Genomic DNA, 25149 nt, shown 5'->3' with positions numbered 1-25149 from the left:
TGACCTGGAATATTGTTCCGATTAAAATCCTTTCCAATGAGATAGAAAGAATGCAAGCAATATTGCTCTCACTCCGCCAGCCGGAGAATCCTTGCACTCCATAAAAATTCGGCGTATGGTGTGTGGGAAGTTGTCCTTTATTCTTCCCAACCTTGGATAATTAATATTCACATCTCTATAGGGGCCAGCAATTACATTGTGTAACACATAAGGCACTGGGTGTGGAACCGTATGTTAGAGTAGCAAGGGAACTGATGTGCATTAGAGACTATATGACATCATGCCTCCCTTCACCATGTCCAAAAAGGTGCAGCTGCTTAAAAAGCTCCAATTCTTCCCTTCTCAGGAAGGGAGAGGTGTGTGGAAAAGAAGCTGTTCATCAGATTATTTTGAGATCATGTTGTGGAAAGGTGGAGAAAAGGGCGAAACCATGCTCAGCTCCCACCGTTGCTCAGATACTCTGAACGCCATCCCACTGCGCAAATCAAAACTTGAGAAATCACCTAGAAAGCTGGGTGGGAAATAACTATACAGTAGTACCTTGGGTTAAGAACTTAATTCGTTCTGGAGGTCCGTTCTTAACCTGAAACTGTTCTTAACCTGAAGCACCACTTTAGCTAATGGGGCCTCCTGCTGTCGCCACACCGCCGGAGCACGATTTCTGTTCTCATCCTGAAGCAAAGTTCTTAACCCAAGGTACTATTTCTGGGTTAGCGGAGTCTGTAACCTGAAGCGTATGTAACCCGAGGTACCACTGTACTAAAGAAATTAAGTAAGGGAAGGAGGGAACGTGATAGCTTATGTTGATCGGAGAACGGGAACACAGTTATGTGGGTGGTGACACTAGGTCAGGCATAGGCAAACTCGGCCCTCCAGATATCTTAGGACTACAACTCCCATCATCCCTGACCACTGGGTCCTGCTAGATAGGGATGATGGGAATTGTAGGCCAAAAACATCTGGAGGGCCGAGTTTTCCTATGCCTGCTCTAGATCATCTGTAGAATTGCAGCAGTGAGCTCCCAGGGCCTTCTGGCGGTTCCCTCCCTGCGAGAAGTGAGGTTACAAAGAACCAGGCAGAGGGCCTTCTCGGTGGTGGCACCTGCCCTGTGGAATGCCCTCCCATCAGATGTCAAGGAAATAAACAACTACCTGACTTCTAGAAGACATCTGAAGGCAGCCTTGCTTAGGGAAGTTTTTAAAGTTTGATGTTTTATTGTGTTGTTAGTATTCTGTTGGGAGCCGCCCAGTGTGGCTGGGGAAATAATATATGATGGTATAAATAATATATGATGATGATGATGATGATGATGATGATGATGATGATGAAGGTAAACAGTGCATCATTATGACATGTGCATTCCTCAACAAAAGCCAAGCCTCACCCTCCCTTCTTAACTGTAGAGGCACTGTCTAAGGCAGGGGTCAACCAACTTTTTCAGCAGGGGGCCGGTCCACTGTCCCTCAGACCTTGTGGGGGGCTGGACTATATTTTTGGGGGCGGGGGAAATGAACAAATTCCTTTGCCCCACAAATAACCCAGAGATACATTTTAAATAAAAGTACACATTCTACTCATGTAAAAACACTGATTCCCAGACCGTCCATGGGCCGGATCAAGAAGGCTATTGGGCTGGATCTGACCCCCAGACCTTAGTTTGCCTACCCATGGTCTAAGGTGTTGGCGAAATCCAGAAAGGATTAGGAACTCTAGTGCCACTGAAAGCAGTAGGTCTATGAACACATCTGGCAAAGTCCAGACACATATGACTTGTGCTTATGTTGCCCTCGGAGCTACCTGCCCTGCTGTTTTTTATTTATATTTCAGTAATATCAGCGGGTGGCGCTGTGGGTTAAACGACAGAGCCTAGGACTAGCTGATCAGAAGGTCGGTGGTTCGAATCCCCGTGACAGGGTGAGCTTCCGTTGCTCGGTCCCTGCTCCTGCCAACCTAGCAGTTCGAAAGCACGTCAAAGTGCAAGTAGATAAATAGGTACCGCTCTGGCGGGAAGGTAAACGGCGTTTCTGTGCACTGCTCGGAAGCTGTACACCAGCTCCCTCGGCCAATAAAGCAAGATGAGCGCCGCAACCCCAGAGTCGGTCACATCTGGACCTAATGGTCAGGGGTCCCTTTACCTTTACCTTTAATTTATATACCATACCATGCAATAGGGCAACAGCGTAAAACCTGCCCAAATTTAACCCTCAAAATCAGGAAAACTCACATACGATGCCAGCTGAAATACAAAGTCGTCACCAGCTCATAGGAGTTCAACAGAGTTGGGGGCCTGTCTGATCTCAGCCAAAAGGGAGTGCCATAGATCGGCACCGACAATATTGAATGCATGGCTTCTAGCAGATAACAGCTACTAACAGCAACTTCCCACAAGGCCTCAGTGATCAGGCATGGGTCAGGCATGACCCAAATTGTTAAGGGGCTTGTAAATTAATCAAAGAGCATTGAAGTTGGCTTTTAAGTACAAAAGTTATGTGGTAGTCACCCACCAAGAGTTTGGCCACAGCATTTTGCACCAGCTGGAAATTCTGGACTAGGCTCAGGGTGGAATCACATAGGTGGAATCTACACACATATAAAAAATCGCTGTGAAAATGCTTTTTTTAAAAAAAAGGTTTTGAAAAATACATTGAATTTTGCATAGCTCACTGTCGCCATCTAGTGTCACTTTTGTATATTGCACTTTACAACACATTTAAAACATTTCATTTGCAGCTGAGTCCTATGAGTGACCTCCATGTACCTGATAGTCGATGCGGTGTGTCATCGTGAAGAGCCCTATCCATGCAACCAATGTTGCAATATTTTAGCCCTCCAAAACAGGGAGAAGAAGGCAGATTGTGCAAACATGGCAGACATTTCTCAAACTCCACATGAGCTTGGATGCCAGGGGAAGGGTCTAAGATCGCAGTGTCCCATTGTACACTGACATTACTCCTCAGCTAAAGACACTTCAGTATGAAGGAAACATGTAACTCCCACAGAATTGAATGAAACATAAGCAGGTTTTACCTCTTCTCAGTAATTCTTATTGAGTGAAAGTCTCCAATATTCTGATTTTTCTATGACAAATTCTTGAACTCTAATCCTGCATCTAGAGGCTTTTAACCCTTACGCTTACATCCAAGTAAGAAAACCTTTAGGCAGCCATTGTGCCAATGTGCTCTTCAGTCTTGCTGTCCTTCATCACATCTGGCACAATTGCCCTGTTACCTGAGCATCTTTCAGTGATGGAATAAAAAAAACATCTTTAGGATAACGGACACAGGTATAGCAAGAGAAGATCAAAAAATATTCCTGTACGCCACAGGAGCGGCAAGGATCCTAATTGCTAAAAACTGGGAAAAAGAAACTGTGCCAACAAAAAAAGGAATGGCAAGACAAACTGTTAGAGTGTACAGTGATATCTCGGGTTACATACGCTTCAAGTTACATACGCTACAGGTTACAGACTCCGCTAACCCAGAAATAGTGCTTCAGGTTAAGAACTTTGCTACAGGATGAGAACAGAAATCGTGCTCTGGCGGCGCGGCGGCAGCAGGAGGCCCCATTAGCTAAAGTGGTGCTTCAGGTTAAGAACAGTTTAAGGTTAAGAACGGACCTCCAGAACGAATTAAGTACTTAACCTGAGGTACCACTGTATTGAACTGGCTAGATTAACAGAGGCAATTACGAAATCACACTAGATAAGAGTTTCAAACAGCATAGGGAAAATGCAGAGAATACTTCACAGAACAGTGCCCTAAAATACATACCTGGACTTGTTTCAATTAATGTCTGTAGGAGACTTTGCGGATATTTTAAGTTATAATTAGAAAAATCTTAATAATTATTCATAAAGGAAACAGTTTATAAGAAGTAAATGAGGAGGCCAGATACAGGATAAAGGAAGTCTCTTATTTCGTTGTCTGTTATGCTCACTGTATGTTATGTTCACGTTTAATGAGGGTGGATTTGTGTATTGGGGGGGTTATGTTAGGTTGTAAATAAAATTCCAATAAAAATTATTCTTTTAAAAAAAACCAGAAAACCCATCTTTATTTGAAAACGAATTTTGCGCGCAATTATGTAAGCCCAATATTTACGGCGAGTCTCAGTTCTTTGATATGCTGTTAAGTCCCAGCCTGGGCTGTTAAGGAGCTTTCTGATCCAAACGTGTGCATTTGCCCGATAAATCTCACCAACGAAAAGCAATTGCCTCATCACTGTGCATGTACGATACCAAAGAGAAAAGAAAAGATGTTAATTGTAGCTGTAGCCTCCAGGCGCTAGATTAATGCCAATACTAATATTACTAATAAATCCACTGTGGCTACGAAAACACGTATGGGTGAGATTCCAGATGTTCCCTGCACATGTTAAGTGAAGACATCCTGCGCCGCAGGCTAGTTCTCCAAACCTAAGATAATAGCAGAAAAATACATTAACCCCTTGGGCCCTCACAGCTATTGGGGAGTGGCAGTTATATAGCCCCTTCCTTCAGGCAATTTACTCCAAGGAAACGCTTCAACTTTGATGCCTCAAAGGTGTTATTCCCTTTGCGATTTTTGTTCCCGACTACAGCTAGAGTGTTTCTTTGAAAGATGACTAATGTAAATTATATTTGGCCAATAACCCTGACCATAAACACCTCATATTTTAAATGCACACATTTTTAATAGACATAAAACCGAGACATAAGAAAGGCCCAAAGAAATGAAGTTTAACTGAACTTCATAACTTCAGCTAAACCTTTAGCAGCTGGACCAGGGTGTAGCTTTGTTCTCTAGGTGCTATAGGGTAATATAACTGCGATGGCAGAGGTTTTAGTAAGAGAGCGCAGGGCAGAAATGGGAAAACACAGGTTTATTTGTGGCGTCGCTGCTCTCTGGTTTTCAGGTTTTCTCTACATTTGGGCCAACAGCTTGCCTTCATCATGCCATAAAGATGTCACTGATGTAAATCATCTATTCATATTATGATCTCTCTTTCGTTATATGTTTATTGTAGGTATTTATACACTGCTTTTAAGACAAGCTTCATGCAGCTGTTTACATTAAAATATATAAAAACCAACATGAAAAACTACGTTAAAAAATTAAGATAAGGAAAAACACACTTTTGGAAAATCAAAACACTTGTCTATTGTCAGCCATGTTTTGCTATCAATAGCCTGGCAGTAGACAACATCACTTTATCTAATGGGGCCTCCTGCTGCCGCTGCTGCCGCTACAGGATCTCTGTTCTCATCCTGAAGCAAAGTTCTTAACTCAAGGTAGTGTTTCTGGGTTAGCGGAGTCTGTAACCTGAAGTGTCTGTAACCTGAAGTGTCTGTAACCCAAGGTACCACTGTATAGGTAAAGGTAAAGGAACCCCTGACCGTTAGGTCCAGTCGCGGATGACTCTGGGGTTGCGGCGCTCACCTCCCTTTACTGGCTGAGGGAGCCAGCGTACAGCTTCCAGGTCATGTGGCCAGCATGACTAAGCCGCTTCTGGCGAACCAGAGCAGCACACGGAAACGCCGTTTACCTTCCCACCGAAGTGGTACCTATTTATCTACTTGCACTTTGACGTGCTTTCGAACTGCTAGGTTGGCAGGAGCTGGGACCAAGGAATGGGAGCTCACTCCGTCGCGGGGATTCGAACCACCGACCTTCTGATCAGCAAGCCCTAGGCTCTGTGATTTAGACCACAGTGCCACCCGCACCCCCTAGATAGATAGATAGATAGATAGATAGATAGATATGATAAATGTATAATCCACATGTCTGAAACCCCACAGAAAAAAGTCCTGAAACCATTTTGTCTCTCCCAAATGACCTCAAATATTTCTCTGCAAGGTTGAAGGAAATGGCGAGTCTCCCCATTGTCTCATTGCTGACAAATCCTGTCTCAAGGGCACATTTAAGATATGAGTAGGGTGAGCCTCTGACCTGGATTCAGGAACTGAGTAGTTATCATACCAAGAGTGGCCAGGATGCCCAGGTAATCCAATCAGGTAACCTGGCAGACAGGATAAAAACAACACACTGAGATTTCTGTTGTAGTCCACCCCTTCTCTGATGTACGTATGATGTATTGGGGTGGTGGTCTTGGGCTACACCCCTTCTGTGATGTATGTATGATGTATGGAGGGGCGGTCTTGGGCTCCAGGGTGGGCAGTTCAAAAGTGTATATAAGGGCTTGCACACCTTTGTCCTGGGTCCTCTTCCTGCCTCCTGCGTGGGGAGAGGGGCACCCTGTTGAAACAGCTTTAATAAAGATCAGGCTTACTAGCCACTTTGCTTCTCAATATTCTCTGGTTTTGAATTATGGTGCTGGAGGAGACTCTTGAGAGTCCCACAGACTGCAAGAAGAACAAACCTATCCATTCTGAAGGAAATCAGCCCTGAGTGCTCACTGGAAGGACAGATCCTGAAGCTGAGGCTCCAAGACTTTGGCCACCTCATGAGAAGAGAAGACTCCCTGGAAAAGACCCTGATGTTGGGAAAGATTGAGGGCACAAGGAGAAGGGGACAACAGAGGACGAGATGGTTGGACAGTGTTCTCGAAGCTACCAGTGTGAGTTTGACCAAACTGCGTGAGGCAGTGGAAGACAGAAGTGCCTGGTTTGGTCTGGTCCATGGGGTCACGAAGAGTCGGGCACGACTAAATGACTAAACAACAACATTCTCTGGTTGGCCTCTGTTATTTTCTCCTACCGATAGAGAACCTACATAAGGACTCTATATGGGCTCTTGGGTACACCATAAATGAAAAGGAGCAGGGGGTTTTTTTCTTATAACAGGCAGGAGTCTGGTCACTCAAGCACCTTGCATAATCAAACCAGGTTCCTCTCATCCCTTCCCAGTACCCTGTCTTTGTACCCCCCCAGTACCCCCCACGCTAGAGGTACCGAATGAGGGAAGGATGGCTTAGGATGGCTCTCACACACTTGTTCTGCTCCCGATTCTCCTTTTCGGTACCTCTAGTCTGAGAGTGACCAACCTGGTTCACCTACGCAGGCTCCCTTGAAGGTTTTATGACGGCATCAGGTAGCTATTTGGATGTGTGAGTGAGTTGCCACAGACCTAACACCACCTATAGGATTTTCGCATCTCTCTCAAAACAAAAGGCTTTTCATGAGAGTCCTCCTCAAAGGTCAAGTCATCAAACAATGAGAAACAGATCTGGGGAACCTGCATGCGCAAACTGGCTGCTAAAAAGCCACCATCTATTTAGAAATGTGTCTTTTAATGAATAAAGCAGCTTCTAAGCTCTGTTTGGCCTGAGTGTTGTGAAACAAGAGACCAGTTCACTCTCCCCAAATGACTTCTTTCCCCCTTTCTTTTCCAAAATCAATTAATAGCGCACCAAGTGAACTGCATTACAACCTAGCAAACTATACAAGAGAGCAGAATTCTCTTGCAAAAACAATTTTCGACATACCATTGTGCGGCTTAAGAGAACTCAGGAAATGTTTCAGTGATATTCAGCTTCCCCAGAGACACTTTGAAACTGCAGCTCATGAAAATGGACTAATGTCCGAGGCATGAAAATTACAATGGGCTTCCTGCTTACATTTAACCCTCCCCCTGGCCCTCCAAGACTCTAATTTGAACAGTATGGCAGGATTCCAGTTGCGAAGTTTCTCTCCCAGGGAAGGCCAAACTAAAGGTGCAGTGGGGGGGGGAGAGAGAAGGCTCCACATTTCTTTTACCCATAAGCTGTGCTTTCCTTACAGCCATCCTTCACACACAAAGACAGGACTAAATGAGTCAGCCGCATACCTAAAGCCTCCATCCAATTTTAAAGCCACCGTACACATCACAAGCATCTGACATCGTATGCTGTCTCTGTTCCCATTTCGCAACCAGGACTAATACTGATTGGTAGACTGCCCAGTCCTTTTTTTAAAGGATTGTTGTTGTTTAGTCGTTTAGTCGTGTCCGACTCTTCATGACCCCCTGGACCAGAGCACGCCAGGCGCCATTTCATTCTACTCCTCATGATGGCTAAGAAATCTAACCTTCCCTACAGAAGGAAACTGTTCTGCTTTACTGTCTAAATTTGTTGTTGTTGTTGTTTAGTCATTTAGTTGTGTCCGACTCTTCGTGACCCCATGGACCAGAGCACGCCAGGCACTCCTGTCTTCCACTACCTCCCACAGTTGGTCAAACTCATGCTAGAAGTTTCAGGGACACTGTCCAACCATCTTGTCCTCTGTCGTCCCCTTCTTCTTGGGCCCTCCATCTTTCCCAACATCAGGGTCTTTTCTTCTCATGAGGTGGCCAAAGTATTGGAGCCTCAGCTTCACGATCAGTCCTTTCAGTGCACACTCAGGGCTGATTTCCTTAAGAATGGATAGGTTTGATGTTCTTGCAGTCCATGAGACTCTCAAGAGTCTCCTCCAGCACCATAATTCAAAAGCATCAATTCTTCAGCGTCTAAATTAAAGCTAGCCAATATGATGCCCTATAGAAATTGCGGACTACAACTCCCAACTTCATACCCATCAACCGCCCCAGGGGAAAAATGGAACAACCCATTTTTTTCCCTCGCAAGAGTATAGCAGCCAAAATGGCTGCCACGGTCTCGCGCAATTTCAGGCTGCAGCATTGCTGCCCTGGAAAAGCATTTTAAGCAGATCTCAAGGCCTCTTCCCCCATTGTAGGAAACTAGTGCCTAAAAGAACGGTTTCTTGTAATAAAATGACAACAACAACTAAAGATTTCAAGTGCCATATTCCTTCACTTCAGCTCTGGTTTCAAACTATTTCCTGGAATGCCGCCAGCACCAGTTAAAAAAGATAGAATGACATTGAGAAGAACTTTTAAGGAGACCGGGCAGTTTTAAGCAGTATCCATCAATGCAATGCCAACACTTAAGCCATTAAAGGAAAGATCAAATGACAAATGGATTCCATACTGCCTTATTACATGACGTCAGCTTTCCCCTACCTGGTGCCCTCCAGATGTTTCGAACTACAACTACCATCTTCCCTGGCCATTGGCCATGCTGGCTATTGAATAAGCATTTGTTCTGATTTGTTTCTGCGGAGGTTAGATAACGCTGTATCGAGAGTTCAATCTAAACTCCTTAGAGCTCTCCTACAAGTCCCCAAATGCATTTCAAACGCATTGGGTTAGACTGGAAATGGGGATGATGAGAGTGGAGGCTTATATCTGCCTAACATCAATTTAAAAATGGCTGACATTGAATCTGCTCCCATTAGGAATAGCCCCACTGATCCTCTGCTGCGACCAGTTCCAGTCAGGCTGGCAGAGAGCAGTCCTGAACACCCTTCAGAACCTGGGTGTTTCCCCTCAAGCCCTTCTAAGTCTGGGGTTGGGCCAGGCAAAAGCTACGGTCAGGCAAAGAATCATAGACACCGAGAGACAACAGGACTGCTCAAGGTGCCCAGACTATAAAATTGGAGAAATTGAGAGATATATAGCCGCACCGGCAGCATATTTCTTCCTTTCTCGTATCCAAAAATGCTACAAGGGCCTTTACACTCGCCAGAAGCTCAGCTCTGCACTCGCCGGTCCTGGAAGGAGCTTTTAAAAAAGTCCCATGTGCTCAGAGACTTAGCGCCTGTTCATTGGGAGGAGATAGGAAGCCCAGAGCACTTGTTCTTTAGATGTCCCTTTTATGAAGAGGCACGTAGTAAGACCATTGATCCCCTACTGGTGAGGCTTCCTGACCTCCCAGAAAAGCAAAAATTCGACCTTTTCCTGTTAGGCAAAGATCATAAGAGAACCCGGATGGTCGCCAGATTCTGCGTACAGATCTGTAGGCGCAGACCATCCCCCGACTCAAACTAGTTCGTGAACAAAATCCCCAAATTCAGTTCCGTGGGTGACTCTGGGTCATACCTATGTGGCAGCTTATCTTAAAGTTTCTATATGCTTATCACATTTATAAATTTTAAATTTATTGTTGTACATTGTTTTAACTGTTTGTTTTCTTTCTGGGAAAACTGTTTTCTTTCTACCCTCAAGTGTGTTTTATAAGCTGGTCTCCGGCCGTGATAAATTATCTATCTATCTAACGCTGTGTCAAAGCAAGTGTTATCCCACACTTTCCTGCGCACTTTCCTTATCACACACACAAAAAATGGTCTTTGGGGGAAGTGAGTTTGTTGAGCAAGACCTATCAACTACAATAGCACTACTTTAATTTGTTGACATGTGGCTGACTCACACCCCAACATAGTGACAGTCTGGAAGCACCCCTGGTCACTTTCTCCCAAGGTTCACTCAAAAAGTTGGTCAGGATGAAGTCCAGGATAGGAGATTTTGTTCGTTCCTCCACCATCCAAGGTTTTCAGCAAAGTAAGGCAAGAATGCATTGATCATTCTATTCTTAGCAGAATTAGGCTTCTAGTTGAAATCGTCCATTCCTACTATGGCTCACATCTGTGAAAGTTTTGTAATCTGTCTCAGCATCATCCCTGTCTTCCAACTGGCCGAGCAGCCTGTATGCTGTATACTGCCACAACAATGTCATGGTTGTTACTCTCTCTTTCTACTCATCCCCAGATTCTTTCAACACTTTCACATTCATGAATATCCACATGCATGCATATAACACTACTCCGCTCTCTTTTTGCTGGGTTTATTGCTTTTTGAAAAATGTATACACTTAAATTGCTATGGGTAAAGGTAACGGTAAAGGACCCCTGGATGGTTAAGTCGAGTCAAAGGTGACTATGGGGTTGTGGCGCTCTTCTCGCTTTCAGGCCGAGGGAGCCAACGTTTGTCCACAGACAGCTTTCTGGGTCATGTGGCCAGCAGGACTAAACTGCTTCTGGAGCAATATTTTATTCAAGTTGGCACCCCTGCCATGATGGGAGCTGGAGTCGAAAAGCATTCCGAGGATCACGGGTTCCTCATCCCTGGCAGAGGGGAAACGGCACTTTGTTTGTTTGTTTGTTTCACAATAAATTATTAATTTATTTATTTGATTCCCTTTCTCCCAAAGGAGCCCAGAGCAGTAAACAACCAAGGGACAAAACAATATAATTAAAAATGAAATGAAATGATATTTAAAGCGTTTGAATATAGGAAGGACATCTGAAAACACCTGAAAACATTACACACAAGGTTTTTTAAACAAATTAAGAACAGTGGGGGGGGGCTTCTTGTTTGAGTGGAAGGAAGGAAGGAAGGAAGGATGTTTCTCACCTCCCTCAACCTCACAGGGCTCAAATTTCCAATGGCAAAAATTCCTTGGGTTCTCTCTCAGCGATTTGTGGGGAACTGACCAGAAGCAAAACAGCCAGTGCAGAAAGAGTTAAGCAATCCATTTTTTTTTCCTCTCCTACCCCCTAGGCTGAAGATTGCAACCTCTGAAGGCTGCTTTTGATTAAAAAATAAAATTGAGGCTTTGTTAGACACATCTGAGAGCCGGGATTAGCCGGGGCTCCCATTCAAATCTATTTTCAACCCAGGTTTGCCGCTGCATAATGTGTGAAAGGTCCAAAGTTGTTTAGGAGAACAGTCCTATGAACATTTAAAGAGAGAGAGGGGGGGAGGATGCAGCAATAGAAGTTTTCTGCAGTTACAAAAACCAGATTTTGGACAAGCAACTGACAAACTTAGTTATTGAATAACTATGCTAGCAGAGAGCCAACGTCAAATCTGTTGTGTGGTTTTTTTTTTTAAAAAAAAACCTATATAATCAGCTAGATTAAACAACAATAAATTTAAACAGGAAATTCCAGCCACTGCCACCAGCTGTCAATTAACCTTACACGGGATTGCAAAGTCAGGGATAAGAGGCATCATCTTCTGCGAGGCAAATCTGCAGAGGAGTCAGAGCAAATCAAAAGGAAGAAATCGCAGAGCTCCAGTCTGCACACAAGTCTCGCGGAGAATATTGCCAATTATCGAAGCATGCCGGAGAGGCTCAAGTAACACCATAGCCCTCTTTCAACAACTGCAGCCTTTACCATTTGGGCTCTAATAAACATGTGTTCCCAATATTTCCTCTCGTGAATACGTCTCCTTCAAAACCAAAACACTTCATGCTTGCCAATACCAAAGCCTTGATTGGAAAATGTATACCAGTTGACCTCTGAGCTCTCCTTCCCCCCCCCCCCTTTCCTCTTCCCCTGGCTGCAAGTCTCCACACACACATATATGACATTCTTCAGGCGGTACATCAACACAACACACACAAAGTTATTATTTACCTTCCATGCTCTCCGTAGTTCCTGGAACCAGAAAACCGGGCAGCCAGGCCCAGGTGCCTCACTCTCTGCTGCCACAATGGCTGCAACTGTTCTATATGGTTCATATTTGTATATTTTATTGTTAAAAGTTGTATGCCCCAAGTCACAGGCGTTCCCTGCCTGCACAGATCTCCCTGTGCATGTGAAGGTATGTCTGCTGGCCCACTAGGGAGTGTCACTTTAGAGGGTGAAACTTAATTTTTGCAAATTTCTCCAGTCCTTAAAATATGTTTTTGGGTGTGAGGAATTCCAACGTGCCACTGCTGTTGCAATTGGACAACATTTAGCATGCCAGATCTAGAGGTCTGACGAACAAGCACATAAACTATGCTTGGGGAAAACCAAAGAATTTTAATTTTGCCTTCTAAAAATGTCAGGTAATGCTAAATAATTAATAATAATATAACTGTAAGTACAGTGGTACCTTGGGTTACAGACACCTCGAATTACAAACACTTCAGGTTACAGACTCCGCTAACCCAGAAGTAGTACCTCGGGTTGAGAACTTTACCTCAGGATGAGAACAGAAATTGTGCGGCGGCGGCAGGAGGCCCCATTAGCTAAACTGGTAGTTCAGGTTAAGAACGGCTTCAGGTTAAGAACAGACCTCCGGAATGAATTCAGTTCGTAACCAGAGGTACCACTGTACTTGGCAATCATTTTTAATTTCTTCTGTGTGATTGCACACACATTTTGCTTACCAAGCAAAACTAAATTATGTTAATTTAACCCAAATACTTTTTGAATCCCCAAGTGCTGTTATAACTATTTAGCACCCCTCATTTGGGAAATCTGAAAGTTGAAAAATTGAACACGCCCTATAGTAAAAGGGAAAGGGAAAGGACCCCAGGACGGTTAAGTCCAGTCAAAGGCGACTATGGGGTTGTGGCGCTCGTCTCGCTTTCAGGCTGAGGGAGCTGGCGTTTGTCCACAGCCTTCTGGGTCGAGTGGCCAGCAGGACTAAACTGTTTCTGGCACAGCAGGACACAGTGACAGAAACCATAGCACATGGAAACACCGTATACCTTCCTGCCACAGAGGTACCTATTTATCTACTTGCACTGATGTGCTTTCAAACTGCTAGGTTGGCAGGAGCTGGGACAGAACAACGAGAGCTCACCCCATCGCAGGGATTCGAACCGCCAACCTTCTGATCAGCAAGCCAAAGAGGCTCAGTGGTTTAGACCACAGTCCCACCCGTGTCCTATAACATGCCCTATAATGCTCATGTGGTCACTGAGACTGGTTTTTCAGGGTCTGTCCCCTGACCTAGTATTGTAATAAAAAAATTAAGGTCTTGTATATATAATAAATGTTCATAAATGTACCAACCAAGCACAAACAGATATGTGGACCACATGTCTGGAGCAGCACAGGAAGACAGTCCTGAAACCATTTAGACTTCCAAACTGACCAAATGTTTTCTCTGCAAGGAGGGAGGGCAGGAATTGGGTAATCACCATTTCAAAGGAATGGGCAGGCTACCAGGAAAGGCAATCAGATAAGGCATTATCAGATAATCTGGCAGACAGGAAAAACAACAACATTCAAATTTCTGTTGTAGACCACCTTTTCTGTGATGTAGGTATAATGTTTGTGGGGGGTGGTCTTAGGTTACACCCTTTCTGTGATGTATGTATGATGTACGGAAGGGTGGTCTTGAACTCCAGGGCAGGGAATTTAAAATGTCTATATAGGGGCAGGAACACCTTTGTTCAGGGTCCTCGTCTATCCTCCTGTGTGTGAGGGGTGCACCCTGTTGTAACAGATCAAGCTTACTAGCTGCTTTGCTTCTCAATATTCTCTGGTTGGCCTCTGTTATTTTCTCCTACCAATAGGGAACCCATGTAAGGACTCTATATGGGCTCTTGGATACCCCATAAGGGGGAAAAGGCAGATTTTGTTTACAACAGTATGCACAGCCCACACACAGGGCAGTTGCTGCTGGCGCAACTCCACTTCCTCATGCGCACATCATTCGCTGTATATGGGTGGGTTGTGCGAACACAGTTCTGGTCACATAAAAAAAGGTAAAGTGACCCCTGACCGTTAGGTCCAGTCGTGGTCGACTCTGGGGCTGAGGTGCTCATCTCGCTTTATTGGCCGAGGGAGCCGGCGTACAGCTTCCGGATCATGTGGCCAGCATGACTAAGCCGCTTCTGGCGAACCAGAGCAGAGCATGGAAACGCCGTATACCTTTCCGCCGGAGCGGTACCTATTTATCTACTTGCACTTTGATGTGCTTTCGAACTGCTAGGTTGGCAGAAGCAGGGACCGAGCAACGGGAGCTCACCCCGTCGTGGGGATTCGAGCCACTGACCTTTTGATCGGCAGGTCCTAGGCTCTGTGGTTTAACCCATAGAGCCACCCGCGTCCCTATAGCATTTCTTAAAATCTCTTTTGGTGTCGTCCCGTCTCTTCTCCCCATGGAAGGATAGGGGAGGTTCACAACAATGGATGGCACTTCAGGATTATCACACAATAACTGCCCCCCTCCCTTCTGCAAAAAAAATGAGCTGCTTCAAGGGGCTGGTGCAAACCGCATCCTTTTGTTGCCCTGCTCCCTGAAATATAGGCATAATTGTGAAAGACTTTATCTGCGTAGTGATTAAAAGCTGCTCTCTGAGCCTTTTATGTGGCTGCAGAGTGCGATAAAAAATACTTTAAATGAAGAATAATAACTGACAAAGTTTGGAAACGGTCGCTTTTCTTTCGTGATGCTGAGCAGCGCAGCTGATGTTATTTGCAGCCTGTTTCCGCCTTGAGAAAGTCACACTGCAGTAGGCATAACAGCATCTTGGGAGAGTGGGCTGCCTATACTTTAACATCCTCTGCATTATTCTTCTTCCCACTGACACAAATGTTGGCTAAATTAGTGGGAGGTCAGAAAGCAAAGTCACAACCAAAACAAAATCCAAGCAACAGCAGCCTTTCATCTCTGGAAATTTTGTTGTGATGCAAAGTTTCCCTTTGCCAGCACTCATTAATTTTCGGCGAGACGTGAACATCTTGCAAGGAACATCTTTGTCCTTAAGTAACACCCGTCCCCACCAGCTGGAAGCTATTCTCACTTTACGGCAGAGAACACCTCTGGCCCTCCGGACGTTCCCAGACTACATCTCCCATCATTCTGTACGACAACATCTGGAGGGCTACAGGTATTCCTGAGGACTTTTGTGACCACGATTATAGTTACACATATATTTGCAGAATAATGTAAGTAAAATGTTTCCAAGCACAGTTCAAAGTGCTGGCACTGACCTTTAAAGCCCTAAACGGCGTTGGCCCAGTATACCTGAAGGAGCGTCTCCACCCCCATCATTCAACCTGGACACTGAGGTCCAGCTCCGAGGGCCTTCTGGCGGTTCCCTCACTGCGAGAAGTGAGGTTACAGGGAACCAGGCACAGGGCCTTCTCGGTAGTGAGGCCCGCCCTGTGGAACACCCTCCCGTCAGATGCCAAGGAAATAAACAACTATCTGACTTTTAGAAGACATGCGAAGGCAGCCCTGTTTGGGGAAGTTTTTATTGTTTATGTTTTATCGTGTTTTTAATATTCTGTTGGGAGCCGCCTAGAGTGGCTGGCGAAGCCTAGCCAGATGGGCAGGGTATAAGTATTCAGTTGTTGTTCTTGTTGTTAAACAGCAATGAAGCAGATCTATGCCTGTGGAGCCTGCAATCTAAAGGGTGACAATGGCAAAGGTAACAGAGAAAGGAATGACGAAGCAAGTGTAACACAAACAACGTCACACTTCCTGAATGAATGTAAATTTTAAGCTAGCTCACTCTGGTCTATTCACTATGCCCAGGTCTGCCACAAGGCATCCCCAGATCTCAGATGGTCACCGCTGCCCCACACGTTGCTGTTGTACCCCCACACCACCCTCATACCCTGACCTCCCCTCCTCCTCCTGTTGCTGCAGTGATATCCCAGCAGTACCAGGAATACGTTACCAAGGGGCTCGGTTCAATGCCCAGAACTATATGCGAAATTTGGCTCTGCTCTGAGGAATCAGCATGAGTGCTATTTGTCCTTGTGCCGGAGCCAACACTGAAAGGGCCCTTTGTTGTAGCCAGCTCTGATGCCAGCATGCTGCCAGCCATAAAAAGGAACCGGTCGTATATGCCCAATGAGATTTCTGGAACCCACTACCATATCTAATGAAAACATAACTCACAATTCAGCCGTTAATCGTCTTCTGCAGGCAAATTGAATTCCCTTCCGGGGAGCATATCTTGCCTTGATTAAAACAAATACCCTCTTTTGCATTTCTTGAGAAATCTAAGCCTGTCCCTTTCAGCAAGGGCCAGATCACCTTATTAAAACAAGATGCTCAAGAGACTTTGCCTTATTCCTCTAGTGGGGAAATTTAACAGAGGTGGCTCCACAACAACCCATGATCCTCTATTACCTGTGTCTTCCTCTTATGTATGTACCCTTGCACCCTTTCTCAGACCTCAGTAGAAGTTCCTTTTCAAATTTAGGCCGATGTCTACCAATAACCCATTCCTATAAGCAAATGCCCCCAGCATTCCAACACTTCTACTTTGTTGGAAGAGTGCAGCTTCTTTAACCCTAGATCTCTTTGTTGCATCCTCATTCTTGTTCCCTAGCCTTTGCACCATGTTTGTTATTTTCTTTGGTGGACGATTAGCCAGGTCTCCACTGTGGAGAGGCACCAGCCAGTGTCTTTCAAGCAGAATGTGTTTGTTTTCCTTGCTTCTTTCACTAGAACCCAAAATAAAATCTTAAAGTGAAAGATGGTTTAAAGGAGGCAGGAGGAAGCACCTCAGCCTCTCAAAAGTTTGAGGCAATCACTGTCTCTGGGTAGTGGGACCTGAGTTTCACCTCTCCTAACATCCCCAAAGAACTGCAACTGACCCTTAGATGCAGACTCTCACCCATTCATAATGAAGTACCAACATGTGACAGCTTCTCAGTTCTCCTGTGTTCATTCAACAGCAGGACAGTAATTTTGTGTTTCAACTCTCTCGCTTCTTTCAGTTTGTCCACTGCTAAACTGGTCTTCAAGACTTTGCCTCGTATTCATATACATGACCATTCTCCAAATTCAACTCAGTGGTGTAACGGAAAATGCTGATCACTTCCTGGGCAGTTATCTTTCCACAAGGGCCAACACTGATGCCTGAGCTCTGCAAGTACAGCTTTATCCCAATTTAAGTGCAGAGTTTTTGCAGGGAAACCAAAATGCTTGTTTCAATTTATTGTACTACCAACCTTACTGTATGCTTGTGAAACGTAGACCACTTATAAACGCCATCTCCAACTCCTTGAGTTATTCCATCAACAGTGTCTCTGAAAATTTTTACATATCACTTGGGAAGACAGGTGAACTAATGTCAGTGTACTGGAAGAAGCAAAGCTCACCAGTGTCAAAGCAATGATTCTTCAACATCAACTTCGTTGGACTGGTCATGTTGTACGGATGCCTGATGGTCATCTTCCAAAGCAACTACTCTATTCCAAACTTAAAAATGGAAGGCGTAATGCTGGTGGGTCAACGAAAGAGGTTCAAAGACTCTCTCAAGGCAAATGTAAAAAAATGTACTGTAGTATAAACACCAACAACTGGGAAACACTGGCCTGTGAGCGCTCCAATTGGAGAACAGCCTTTACCAAAGGTGTCATGGGCGTTGAAGACGCTCAAAGTCAAGATGAAATGGAGAAACGTGCTAAGAGGAAGGCACACTTGGCAAATCCTCACCCTAATCAACTCCCGCCCAGAAACCTATGTCCCCACTGTGGAAGGATGTGTGGATCCAGAACTGGCCTCCACAGTCACTTATGGACTCACTGTTAAAACTGAGTTCATGGAAGACAATCTCACTTGGCTACAAGTAATTGCCAAAGAAGAAGAAGAACCTGCATGATATTTTACAATGATTTTGCTCTTCCGTACTTCTTTATTAGCACTTCAAGCTGCAACAATGGCTCCAGGTTCTGCCCAACTCTGGGGGCAGGGCCGTCATGTGCACATGATGTCATGCATACAATGCACACTTGTGATGTCACATGGCTAGGAGGTCCACCGCAGCCATGGGGAGGCCCAGTGTGGCCCAACAGCACCCATCACAGTTGTGGGAAGGCCTAGCAGGGTCCGTCGCAACCGTGGTGGGGCCCAGTGGGGCCCAACAGGGCCCACTGCAGCAAGGCCCAACAAAGCCTGCCTCCCGCAATATGGGGGGCCCAGCCCATCCCAATATATAGTGGGGTGAGATGTCCTCAGCCCCATAGAATTGGAGCCAATGAGCTACAATGTTGTTTTTCTAAATCTAACAATTGTGTTGCTACATTCCCCAATGTAAAGTAGGCAACTTTGTCCATTGTAACAACATCTAAGACATGCAACCATCTCCGGTAAAGATCAGTTGATAGGTTCATAAGAAACCACCTGACACCGAGTCAGACCATTGTTCCATGTAGCTGAGTAATGTCTACATGGGTTGGCAGCAGCTTTCTGGGGTTCCACATATGGATCTTTCCCGGTCTTACTTGAAGAATGCTGGCAACTGAACCTGGAACCTTTAGCGTGAACAGAATGTGTTCTGCTACTGAACCCGTATTGCTAATTCCCCCTAGATTTGTATTTCTATAAATACAACATGTAAGATTCAAGTCCGCAGGCATGCGCCCTGGCGCACAAGCAAATCGGATAATACAGAGCAGGTCTGAGAGCGGAGCCCAACAGTTTTTGTCAGTTGGAGCAATATACAAAAGCCATTTATTCCCAGGTGGGCAGCTATAAAAAGGAAAATGTCCTTGGTCCACAAGCAAACAAAAGAATGAAAGCATTTATCCCGAGATGAGTTGGCAGCCCTACTGCACACTCATATTCCAGCTTGTCTCTGAAGAGACATCTGACGCTCACCCAATTTCAGTCCTTAGGCTAAGTTCCAATCTAAGATCCTCAGGTTCCTGGTTCAAAATGCCTGGCACATTTCCAAAGGCATAACTGTTAATCCACTTTTTCCATATTCAAATTACACCAGACCCACACATATCTGAATTTGCATAACAACAACTTTGGCATTTCTCATTTACACCAGTAGTAGGCGTTGCTGTTTTTGTTTGTCCCTGCCCAATTCATTGATTCCATTATGCAGATTAAATAGGTCGCAAATGTTGATAGCTATGGGCACACTTTCTTTGTTTTTTGAAGGGGGAAAAAACCCTTCCTGCCCAAGAAATGTGCAAAAGCGCAAAGTCAGTGTTCTGGTTGTGTAGCGTTCTGGTTTTGTGCAAATCTGAGGGATCCAAAGGGAGGGAAATGTGCCCCTCTGTTCAGGGGCACACCAGAAATAGTTATGAGCATGGTTAGAAAGGGAACGAAAGCACTGAGGAAGGGGTGGGTGTGAAAGGGGAGGAGCAGAAAGTGAGAACTGATTCACCCACCCAAACACACCATCTGCACTCTCAAGTGGTGTGGTTTGGATCCAGTGAAATTTTTCATAGGGGAACAGTTAGGGCTACGGGCGTCAGCTTGCGAGGGTGACTGGGGGAGTGCTGATGTCCTGATGTCCCAACGCCATACCTTCCTCCCCAAAGCGAACAGAAGCTTCCCAACTAGGCGGGCTTTGGGAAGGTTGTGGAAGGGCTCTTGGACCCACAAGAGGATCACACCTCCCTCAGCCAGGCAGAAACTTCCTGGACTTTGGAAACGAGGCAGCAGGCTTAAATACTTTAATATTAGTGGGATGCGGGTGGCGCTGTGGTCTAAACCACAGAGCCTCTTGGGCTTGCCGATCAGAAGGCCAGCGGTTCAAATCCCCATGATGGAGTGAGATCCCATTGCTCTGTCCCAGCTCCTGCCAACCTAGCAGTTTGAAAGCACGTTAAAGTGCAAGTAGATAAATAGGTACCGCTCCGGCGGGAAGGTAAATGGCGTTTCTGTGCGCTCTGGTTTTCGTCACGGTATCCTGCTGCACCAGAAGCGGTTTAGTCCTGCTGGCCACATGACCCGGAAAGCTGTCTGTGGACAAACGCCGGCTACCTCGGCCTGAAAGCGAGATGAGCGCCGCAACCCCAGAGTCGCCTTTGACTGGACTTAACCATCCAGGGGTCCTTTACCTTTACCTTAATCATCTAATTTACCAGGAACCTTTAGTAGACTATCCTAGTCCCCTTAAGTCCACCGACCGCAGGCCACTGTTTGGATCCCGATTTAACCCCAGTGAAGTGGATTATCCCCATATCATGCAAACCCAGATTTATAGGGGGAAAGCATTGAGAATGCTGTTGTTTGAGGATCGTATCATGCGGACTATGCAAATTACATGGAAATGCAAACCGCTGCAAGCACCTAGGGCCAGATTCAACCAACAAGACTGTCCAGCAGAAGTCTGGAGAGCCAGTGCGGTGTAGTGGTTAAGAGTGGTAGATTCGTAATCTGGGGAACCGGGTTCACATCTCTGCTCCTCCACCTGCAGCTGCTGGGTGACCTTGAGCTAGTCACACTTCTTTGAAGTCTCTCAGCCTCACTCACCTCACAGAGTGTTTGTGGTGGAGGAAGGGAAAGGAGAATGTTAGCCGCTTTGAGACTCCTTTGGGTAATAATAAAGCGGGATATCAAATCCAAACTCTTCTTCTTCTGTGCAAGGACTTCCACTAGTGCAGTGGTGCTTCCCCCATTCTGCTCTGCCCGGAGGTGCAGTGAGTGTGGGCTGCCTCGGGTGTCACCACTGAGGGGGGTAACAAAATGCCAAGCGGCACTCACCGCAGGGCCTGCAGCACGCCTGGGAGGGACACGGTGGCTTGGGCGTGCCCAAATTGTCCACCCACTGCCTCTCCCTCAGCTGTAGGGCGGCTGAGTGGGAGGGGGCAGGCAGACTCTGGAGGACCTGCAGTGCGCCCCGCCCTCGCCCTGCCCCTATGGGCGGCTCGCCCCACCCCAGGCACCTGAGCAGCTTCCTCTCCCGCTGCCCTGCCCATGCATCACCCATGCCCCACCCCCAGATGGACCCCAAGAGAGCTAGGAGAACCCACAGAACAGTGTGCAGAGGGAGGAAAGGGTGGGTTGTTCCATCTGAAACATGTGAGCTGGCAAAATGACCCCCCCCCCACAGGGCTCCAACAAATTCTTCCCATAGCAAACGACAGTGTCTGTAAGCAAAGGTAAAGGGACCCCTGACCATTAGGTCCAGTCGTGGCCGACTCTGGGGTTGCGGCACTCATCTCGCTTTATTGGCCGAGGGTACAGCTTCCGGCGTACAGCTTCCTGGTCATGTGGCCAGCATGACTAAGCTGCTTCTGGCGAACCAGAGCAGCGCACAGAAACACTGTTTACCTTCCCGCCGGAGCGGTACCTATTTATCTACTTTCACTTTGATGTGCTTTCAAACTGCTAGGTTGGCAGGAGCGGGGACCGAGCAACCGGAGCTCACCACGTGGCAGGGATTCAAATTGCCGACCTTCTGATCGGCAAGTCCTAGGATCTGTGGTTTAACCCACAGCGCCACCCCTGTCCCGCCAGTGTCTGTATTGTAGGGAAAAAAGAAAGGACGGACACAGAGTCTTGTGGCACCTTAAAGGTTAACATATTTATGCCTCCAGAAAATTTATGCCACAAAAAATCGCTAGCTTTTAAGGTGCCGCAAGACTCTTTCTAATATTTGAAATTACTTGCAATGAAGTCTAAATGCTGGGAAAAAAATCACTGATGCAGATTAAAACATAATGTTGATGAATCATGTTGTGCAACATTGGTCATTCTCATGGTTAGCCAGCAAAAATTCTGGGTGGGCACACATCTTGGCCAGCCTGGGCATGTGCTTGCTAGCTAATTTGTGTCGGTTTCAGAATTAAAGGCACACATGTTTATTGTTTAAGCTATTTTGGATTTGGGTGGGAGGTGGGGCTGGAAATGTGTCAGTGATGACCTCTACTTCAGACTATGGGTGGTGGATTTAATAAATTCAATTTAATAAATTGAACACGACCTCACTGCCACAAAAGGGCACAATGAAGTTTGGGCAATAAGCAGAGTACTTTCACTGTTGTTAGTTACCCTAGTTAAAAGTCTGGTGGCTAATCACCTAAGCATCCTGCGATTGGTTGGCAATGCTAATAAATATAGAGCGACACAAATAAAATTAAAATAGCCAGTGACCTAAACTGACACAGTTCGAGTGTCAGTGCATCCTTGCCTGACCTTACGCCCCATGAAGACAATGGGACTTACTTCTGAGTAAACGTGCCTAGGATCCCGCTGTCAAAGTCTCCCACCTTTTCAGACTCTCTGATGCAATGTGCGGCACTGCAATGGCAGTTTCTTGCGTTTAAGTATGTTGATGCCTTTCACAAAGCAACAGGAGGACAATGTGCCCATATCTAGCCATGCTCCTTTTGTGGAATGCCCCCTACAGGCGAGGAATGCCTTTGCAAACCGTTTTGGGGGTTTATTTATTTATTTAAGGGAGCGGGGGACAGGAAATGTTTGCGATTATATGACTGTTAATGATCACCCCAATCACAGATAAGCATTTTCCTAGGCTTTTTTTTTTTAATTTCCTTAACGATTTAAAAACAAAAGCAGCAGTAATAGCTGGGAACAACTGGATTCCTCAATGCCCCAACCATTTTCAGATGTTTGCATTCATGAGGAGTGTTGCCTCAGGTGAAAGAAGCAGCAGCAATGTCAGAATTTTTAAACACTTTAAAAGTGTTTGGCTTGAAGTGATCTCTGTGCTTTGAATAGCCACATGCCTCAGGCTAAGGAATCCAGGTTTCTATTTCCTTGTGGGGTCACCAGGAGACTTTTGACAATGGAAGAGGAGAAAGCCCCAAGAAAGGGGATAGAAAACAGATGCTTTGGAGTGGGAGAGGAAACAGGAAGAATATGTATATAAACAGCAGAGAGGATGAGGAATGCAGAGGGGGGGGGACAAGGAGGAGGAGCAGCGCAACTGAAGCATGCCGCAATAAAATCTGCATTGCATCCTACAAACATTTTATTTGAAACGCAGCAGCACAGCAAGCATGGAGGGTCAAAGGTCAGGGTTTCGGGAGGGTGTGCGCATAGGTCCCCTGCAGGGCCCAGGGTTATTACCTTTTGTATAGAGGAATGTACATCCGGTTTTCAAGGATAAATCAGAACTTTAGAAACTATTGAAAAACATGCCTCGTGCTTTATAAGGCAGTTCATGAATGCCATTCATTCTCCACAGACACAGCTTGCAGTTAACACCTCCACGTACTGGGCTGGTTCAATAAGGCACAGAGTGAGACTCGCCCTTTATTCCAGCAGAAAATTCAATGGAAATGGAGCGGCAGATATTCAAGAAACTAATTTTTAATAGTTTGTTGCTCTCTACAGCAATCATTTGTGTGTGCAGCAGCGGTGTGCTTAGGAACACAAGTGCGCTGAAAGAAATGTGTTAATTAAATAAGAAAGGCTCCTTTCAATCAGCCTGTGTTTCAGAGCAAGTAAGCCATTGACCATCTCTACATTAGAAGTGGTCCGCAGTGTGAACGTACGCATGTCTACTCAGAAGTAAGTCCATTGAGCTCAATGGGACTTACTCCTAAGTAAGCATGTACAGGACTGCAGCCCCAATCGCCTCTGATAGAGACCTTCCAAAATTATGTATCCACTTGTGTCCCTGCTCTTTTCGGTCTCTCTGGGTAGACGAGTCAAGCGTCCTCCACACCCACATTTTAATTTAGGTGCGGGAAATGTGGTACTGTTTAATGCCATTTTAAGTCAAAGTTGCTAGGCAATCCCAGAAAACTTCCCCCTTAGACTTGAATACACCTCAATATGCACACACGTGTGTGTGTGTGTGTGTGTGTGTGTGTGTGTGTGTGTTTGCACGCAGCGCCCAATTTAAGGAAGCTCAAAAGCATCGTCTTACCTGGATCATGAAAAGGGACCAGGGCAAAGTTGTAAAGCGGCCTCTTGGGTCTCTTCAAAGAGGTCTCCAGAATTTTGGACGCTCCCTCAATCACCTGAACTAAGTCATCATACATGGAGCCAGTCACGTCAAACACAAAAGCCAAGGTAGACGCTCCCTCCGGGATCTCTTCATCCGTGGTCTGAGGCTCCAGTTCTACCACAGCATCTTGGGCGCAGCAAAGAGAAAAAAGGAGAGCAACCGCTAGTGATGCCCTCAGGGGGACATTGTGATGGGAATTCATTTTTCTTCGTCCTCCTCCTCCTCCTCCAGGGTACCTAAGCAATGCTCTCAGTTCGCCCACACTAAGCATCACAAAGGATCCCTTCTGGTTGCTGGGGAGGGTGCATTTGATCTTTCCTTTTGCAAAGCAGCAGAGTCAAAAAGTCCTTTCCCTCCTTTTCTTGGGTTTTTTATTTTGCACAAAGCACTTTTCACAGACCCAAGGGAGGTAGAGAGAGAAAGAGGCAAGGGGAATGAGGCAGTCCTTTTTCTTTCTTTTTTTTGCTAGCAAGTTGCTGGTTCCTTCTTCCCTTCCCCAGTCTACTTGTCTGCAAGAGTTTTGGCAGCCTCTGGCCAAGCGAAGGGAGAGAGAGTCCAATTCATGTCCCCTGTGCAACTGCTGCTACTTCTGCCGCTGCCGCCGCCACCGCCTCTGGATTCTTTGGCAAGAGGCAGAGGCTCTCCAAAAGTTCGGCTGCTGTAAGGGAGTCTTTGGCTAGAAACTGAGGCTTCTCCCTGCTGCTGCTGCTGCTGTTGCTGCTGCTGCTGAGGCAACAAGGAGTAGATGCTCAGCCCAGCTCGCCTTCTCATTGGTCTGCCCCACTTCCCCACCTTTGCCTCCCAGGCCCCCTTTTAGGGTGACTTCTTGAAAATGGTATTTAGGGTCACACGAGTGCCACAAAATCACTCAAAGCAAATCTCTTTCATATGCAGTAATGAAAACACAGGCACAGTTGTGATTCAGTTATGGAGGAAATATTTGCTGGGGGGGGCGGCAAGGGGCACCTATCTCCTGCTTCCTTTTAT

The 25149-nt window shown here is 45.9% G+C and overlaps 1 protein-coding gene across 1 annotated transcript in view; it reads right to left on the bottom strand.

Annotated features, from left to right (window-relative positions):
- Nucleotides 1-24888, bottom strand: part of HMCN1 (hemicentin 1) — a 302952-nt gene extending 278064 nt beyond the window's left edge. The window contains exon 1 of the mRNA XM_083743631.1: nucleotides 24082-24888. Coding sequence (XP_083599757.1) covers nucleotides 24082-24433 — 352 coding nt within the window. The 5' untranslated portion in view covers nucleotides 24434-24888. The remainder of the gene's footprint in view (nucleotides 1-24081) is intronic.
- Between the last annotated feature and the right edge of the window lie 261 nt (nucleotides 24889-25149).

Source organism: Podarcis gaigeae (genome assembly GCF_964106915.1).
Source record: "Podarcis gaigeae genome assembly, chromosome: 6".
Classification (NCBI taxonomy): Eukaryota; Metazoa; Chordata; class Lepidosauria; order Squamata; family Lacertidae; genus Podarcis; species Podarcis gaigeae.
Note: the sequence above shows the minus strand (reverse complement) of the source record. Positions and strands in the feature narration are given on the sequence as shown.